The sequence below is a fragment of the Meles meles genome, chromosome 13 (assembly GCF_922984935.1).
Source record: "Meles meles chromosome 13, mMelMel3.1 paternal haplotype, whole genome shotgun sequence".
Lineage (NCBI taxonomy): Eukaryota > Metazoa > Chordata > Mammalia > Carnivora > Mustelidae > Meles > Meles meles.
In genome coordinates, this window is record NC_060078.1 from 4,476,627 (window position 1) to 4,483,084 (window position 6,458).

The following is a 6,458-nucleotide window of genomic DNA, read 5'->3' on the forward strand; positions in this document are numbered from 1 at the left end:
GCATATTTGAGCACCGGCGCTACGGTAATCTAACCAGGCCTCTGTTCTGACTGCTTCCAGTTGGGGGACATTATAAACAACACTGTCGTAAATATTTGTATATGTTTATATTTTTTCTATTTGTATATCTATCCAAGAAGTGGGATTGTTGGCCCAAAGTGAATATTCCTTTCTTGGGACGCACAGAACATGCCGACCCTGCCCTTTGCAAACAGCGTTCCGGGCATACGCTCTCAGCATAGTGATCCGAGCACAACGGTTTTGGCCCTCCCAGGTGGTGGGCCAGCAGCCTGCGGGCTGTTTTTGTGGCAGATTTAGTAGCTCCAATTAATGTCTCCCATCCAAGTACTAACCAGGCCCGATCCTGCTTAGCTTCCCAGATCAGACTAGATCGGGCACGTTCGGGGTGGTATGGCCGTAGACAGTAGCTCCGATAAATGTTAGCTCAACTTTTTTTCCATGTGTTAGGTAAACTATTACCTCCTTATTTTAATGTAGGATTTTTAGGACTTTGAGAAGTTGAATGTTTCTGCGATTGCGTTTGCTAGGGCTGCTTGTCTCTTGTGTTCACTGTCGTCTCATAAATTCTGCCCAACTGTTGAACTCCCTCAATTTTTCGTATAATGCTAAATCCTTGCCGATCATCTTAACACTTGTTACTGTGTGAACCAGCTTGTTCTAGGTGGTCTACGTAGCATTTGTGCTGAACTGAGCAAATGAATATTCTAAAAGTGTATTAGATTATGAATAGGATAAAATCCCACCGCTTTTGCCTGAAACCCCCATGGATATTTTTGTCAGCGTTCAAGGGCTTGACTGAACTCTGGATAAAGGAAAAGAAAGGGAATCGTCAACTCGTCCAACAACGTCATTGCTGTATCTTATTTTTAAGATTGATTTATTTATTTTAGCACACACACCCGTGCACAAGCCAGGGTGGGAGAGGAAGAGAGAGAATCCCAAGCAGACCCCCACCGAGCAGGGAGCCGATGTGGGGCTCCATCCCAGGACCCCTGAGATCATGACCTGAGCCGAAATCAAGAGTCAGACGCTTAACTGCCCGAGCCACCCAGCATCCCTGTTATTGCTATTACAGAAATATACCATGTTATCATCAAAACTTAATAGCCAGGCTCTCAGGGTGCTAGAGCCGTGTTTCTCCGCATTCTTGAAACAGTCAGCCTCCTTGTTCCTACTATTGCTGCTCATTCTAGCTGGTTCACTTATTTTCTGAAAATCCTCTGCAAGCGTTTTACCACTGGGCCATGAAATTGGGATATTTGTTATTTTTAGTTTTCATTTTCACTTCCCTGTTCTTTTCCATGATGAATTTTTTTATTTCCTGGAAACTGATTTTAAATGTGTTGGAGCTCACTCAGAGTCACCGGTGTCCCATCACTGAATTCAAGAAACAGCACGTGACCTGAATCCACAGGTTATCTTCTATTTCGGAGTAGGAAGCTGGTGGAGTCAATCAGTGGCTGGTCCACATGCCCCCAAAATGACTGTCCCATCATGGACAGCTTAGTGGGCAGTTGGATCCCGGTCGGGTGCGAATCGCCACACAAAGACCAGTTTCATGTCAGCATCCATTCTCAGAGGGATTCTTACCTAACTTCAGCTATAATTTCTACTGCAATACTTGTTACTCTTTAGTGGAAAAACTGATGAAAGTATTCAATCTTAAGAAGGTGGCAAGCTCTGTTCTGGGCACTCATGACAATCAGAAACCTTTGGGACATGTCACTGGGTTTTTTTTTTTAAAGATATTATTTATTTATTCGAGATAGAGGATATGAGAGATTGAGCATGAAATGGGGAGGCAGACGGAAAGGGAGAAGCAGATGCCCTGTTGAGCAGGGAGCCCGACGCGGAACTCCATCCCAGGATCCTGGGATCATGACCTGAGCCGAAGGCAGACACCTCACAGACTGAGCCACCCAGGTGCCCTTGACATGTCACCGGCTTTTTGAGAGCCGCTGATCATGAAGCAGAGGTGGAGAGCCCTCTCCCTGCAGGTCACCCTTGGGGTGCGGGTGGATACGTATTTCTCCTTACGAGGCCACGTCAGCTCCAGCTTTTTCTTGTTTTCTGAGAAATTACGCCCTGATTCAGAATGATCCCAAGTTTGCAGAACATTAAGTCATTCTTCATTTTTCTCTGGGTAGTACCTCTTGGAGCCATAGACCTCAGAACATTTCTAGCGATTTGGAAAGTGGTGGGGAATTAGTTCAGCGGCACACTCTCTGTGTCACCACTGAAGTTATCTGTGACTCAGTCCCACTGAGACACTGTCTTTCTTCTCACCCAGGTTACCTCCTCCTTGGACTCATTGCCATGTTGGTAGTTCTGGAAACCTTCTGTGAGCTCCACGAGCTGAAAAAATTCAGAAAAATGTTCTACGTGAAGAAAGACAAGGACGAGGATCGGGTCCACATCATAGAGCACGACCAGCTGTCTTTCTCATCCATCGCCGATCAGGCCACCGGCCCGAAGGAGGATCGGAAGCAGAACGAGCCTTTTGTGGGCCCGCAGTCCTCCGCCCACCCCGATGGCTCCGCGGGAAACTAAGGGCTTTGCTGCCTTGTCCCGGGAGCACCAGGACCGGGGCAGGGAGAAAGAGCCTTTGTCTCATTGATTTGTATGAGAATGTAGAGGCCAAGATGATCTTTTAACAAATATCTACTGTTTGAAATATTTACAAAAAACAAAACCAAAACACCACAAAAAAGCAACATAATGGAACAAAGCAAGCTTTTACTCTGGAGGAATGATATCTGAGGAAACAGGATATGTACCTGTAATTCACATGTGACAAAATTACCTAGACTTTACAAATAGGTAAGGATACGTGAAGAAGGGTGCTGCTGTGGGTAGAAGCCGATTTTATACTTTTGATTGGGGACTTCGGGATTTGCGTTTAAATCATTTTAGCTAAAGGCTAAATAGCAACATTTATATTTAAGAGCAAAAAAAAAGTATAGAAATGTGTTTTATAAATAAGTTTATGTGTACCTGTTTGCATGTGCCCATCCCAAATCATTATTTTTGTAGAATCTAACTTAAACCTACTATTTATAATGATTAGGCAACCGTTAACTGTGTACATACAAGTATAAACCTGTTTGTATCTTGTACATACAGTTTAGCCACCGGGTCCCAGCATCCTTCTTAACCCAAGATTGTAGATATTTCTCCTTTTGATTTCTCTTTGTACTCAAGAATCCAGTCACTGCAATAAAATAAGGGAACAATACACTTGAGAGTGAGTTACTCTGGATTCTGCTACAAGAAATGTTTCCACCCTTTGTAAGAGTACGATAACCTGTGTCTCACGTGTTCGTAAGCCTTTCTCCGGAGGGAAACCGCCCACGAAGAATACGGTTTGTAAAAGAAGTTAACTTTGTTTTGAAAGTGCGCTGTGATTTGTAGTCACCTGGTCTGCACAGCCCAGGACATGAACCTAGGCACCCGGAACGAACAGATTCTGTCAAATTAATTGGAGAGTTTTTACATTTACAAGCTGAAATCAATAAAAGTCATAGCTGGTCGCAATCCTATGTTTTACTGTATCAAGAAAAGCCTTCCTCTGTGTACACACGATGTTTGTACTCCTTTACAGAAGCCGTTCAGGCAGCATTTAAATGGTGCACACAGGACACTGTTAAGAGTGTTTGAAGACGAAATGAAAAAGACCCTGTGAGATCACTGAGCCTTGGGGAGCTCGCTCGGAAATACCTCTGTGACATGCACCCTGGGCACACTGTTACCAGCCTGGTCCTGCTGGCTGCTGGCCCGTCTTTATTGTAGGAGAGCCGGTCTGGCCTCCGAGCAACACAGCCTTAGGAAGGAAGTACCTCGGCTCCAGAGCCTCCGTGCTGCCCCAGGACCCCCAGAATGCCATCAGTAGACCCCCCCCCCCCAGTGCTGGAGTCCATACGTGTTCTGTTCCTCTGGAGCTGGGTGACACTGCCCCGGAAACCATTTCTATGTGCGTCCCACGCTGACCGTCTCCACAGTGGGGACTGCTCTTAGGTGGGGGAAGGAATGGACTAGAGACTCTTTAGCAGGAGGGACATGCATCAAGGACACGAAAGGGTCTGGAAAGTTCGAAGTGACCACAGCGCAAGGTTTCACAGGATAAAGACCACAGAAGCCATGGGTTTTACACCGGGAGAGTGTGTCTTTAGGTTCCACGCAGGAACAGAGAATGGATGTGAGTGACTAATCGGAGGGAGGGGCGCAAAACACAGAAGGAGAAAGAGCAGGAAGGGAAGGTTCTGAATCAGGATGTCATCAAGTCGTGCAAGGGTCAAGTTAATTTTCAAAGCGTAATTTTATGAATCTGCAGAGAAGGCACTAACCCTTAATGCCCTTCCAGTTGCCTTAGTGGTTTCGAATGGGAAGGGGGGACACGCAGAAATGGGAGCAACTTTTGCCTCCCACACCCTGGGGGATGCGAAATGTGAGGCCAAGTATCTTCCCTGTGCTCTGCTTTTCGTCCTTGGCCGTTGGGCAGATGCTGCTCTGTGGTCCTGGGGGAGGAGCCAGCTGTCAGTCAGAGAACAGAAGCAGAGAAGCAGGGCCTGCCGGGGGCAGGAGCCCAGGGCAGCAGGGAAACGACCTTGGAACCTTCTAGCTGAAGGTGAGTGAGGATGAAGCTGACCGTGGGGGTGAGACTAGCAGGGAGATTCGGAGTCAGGCGTCAAGGATAGGCGCAAGGAGCCAACTCTTGGGCAAGGGTGTTCTAGATTGAGTTCTTTTTTTAGGATTTTATTTTCCTTTTTAAAGATTTTATTTATTTATTTGACAGAGAGATAGTGCACAAGCAGGCAGAGAGGCAGGCAGAGGGAGAGAGAGAAGCAGGCTCCCTGCTGAGCAGGGACCTCGATGCGGGGCTCCATCCCAGGACCCTGAGATCATGACCTGAGCCAGAGGCAGACACTTAACCATCTGAGCCACCCAGGCGCCCTTCCAGATTGAGTTCTTAAGAACCCTTACCAAATGCCCTCAGAGAAGCAGCAGAAACCTTTGTCTTTCAAGGAGAGGACCCCTGTGTGTGACTTTTTACAGTCACGTGTGTTCAGCTGGCATCTGGATTTGGGAGCAGCAGAGAGACCCAGTGTGAGCAGGGACCAGTGGTCCAAGGCAGTGGAGCGCAAGGGCTGGGAGCATTCTCCAGAAGAAGCTGAAACAGGAAGTAGAGCAGATGAAGTTGGGCCCAGAGGACTCCGTTTATGAGGCTGGTCTCTGCAGGAATCACACCCCCAAGGGATTTAAAAGGTGATTTGTTCAAAAGCCAAAGAGGGTGGTGAGTGGCGGGGAGAAGGGGATGTTTTCTGAACAGATGGTATGGTGTGACTTAAGGCAAAAATGGGAATGACTCGATCAGTAAGACGGGGGGTTGCTTCTCTTGCGGGAAAAACAGTCGTGCCCACACTCTACAGACCAGCCTTTCAGAAGGTCAACAGGGAGATATTTACAACTCTGGCAAAATACTGAAATATTCAATGCAAAGCTTTTTTTTTTTTTTTTTTTTGTTAATGCAAAGCTTTTTTAACCCTTTAAAATGATCAGTCGTGGGGCGCCTGGGTGGCTCAGTGGTTTAAGCCGCTGCCTTCGGCTCGGGTCATGATCTCAGGGTCCTGGGATCGAGTCCCACATCCGGCTCTCTGCTCTGAAGGGAGCCTGCTTCCCTCTCACTCTCTCTGCCTACTTGTGATCTCTCTCTGTCAAATAAATAAATAAAATCTTTAAAAAATAAATAAATAAAATAAAATGATCAGTCGTACCTCTTAAAAGCAGCAGGTATTTGCTTAAGAGTTCATTTTAAGTTGGCGCAGGCGTGGCCTGGAAGGGAACCGAGGATTCTGTCTCTCACTCAGAAGGCAGTGAGCAGAGCTTCCTGACTGACTGAGAGCCGCCTTACAGCGCTGAACCAGAAATCATGCAGAACTTACCATGCATTTGACTTTTCCGGGTACAGTTTTCAATCTGTCTCTTTTCACACATACAGTTTTCCCTGTAGTGGTGTATTATTTTCCGAGAGTTCTACTTGATGGACATTTGGTACATCCAAGCCTTTTTGTGTGAAGGAAAAACAGGAAATTGTTTGCTGACGACAGTTTTCCAAACATCTCACTTACCTAATAGGAGCTGTCGGGCAAACTCGGCTTTTGAAAACACAGTAAGGAGCCCAGAAGTAGGTGAAAACATTTATAAGTATCTTTGCAGCCTGGTGGGGAAGCACATGGAGTAGGAAACAGGCCCCTCCTCGCTTCCCTCGCTCAGCTTTGCACATGGTTCTAGTAAAATGCTCTCGTTTCCACCCCACTGACAAAGGGGAGCACTTCTACCCAGGAGTTCTCAAATTCTGAGTGAGCACCCTTCTCGTAGTTTTCAGGTGGTAGAAGACTGAAAGGCATGGTGCGCCTTGGCAGTAGCCGCTGTGCGATCAT

At 46.8% G+C, this 6,458-nt stretch overlaps 1 protein-coding gene across 1 annotated transcript in view; it reads left to right on the top strand.

Moving 5' to 3' along the window:
- KCNK1 (potassium two pore domain channel subfamily K member 1) overlaps positions 1 to 3,555 on the top strand; it is a 45,152-nt gene extending 41,597 nt beyond the window's left edge. The window contains exon 3 of the mRNA XM_046027854.1: positions 2,312 to 3,555. Within this exon, the coding sequence (XP_045883810.1) occupies positions 2,312 to 2,571 (260 nt within the window). The 3' untranslated portion in view covers positions 2,572 to 3,555. The remainder of the gene's footprint in view (positions 1 to 2,311) is intronic.
- The last annotated feature ends 2,903 nt before the right edge of the window (positions 3,556 to 6,458 follow it).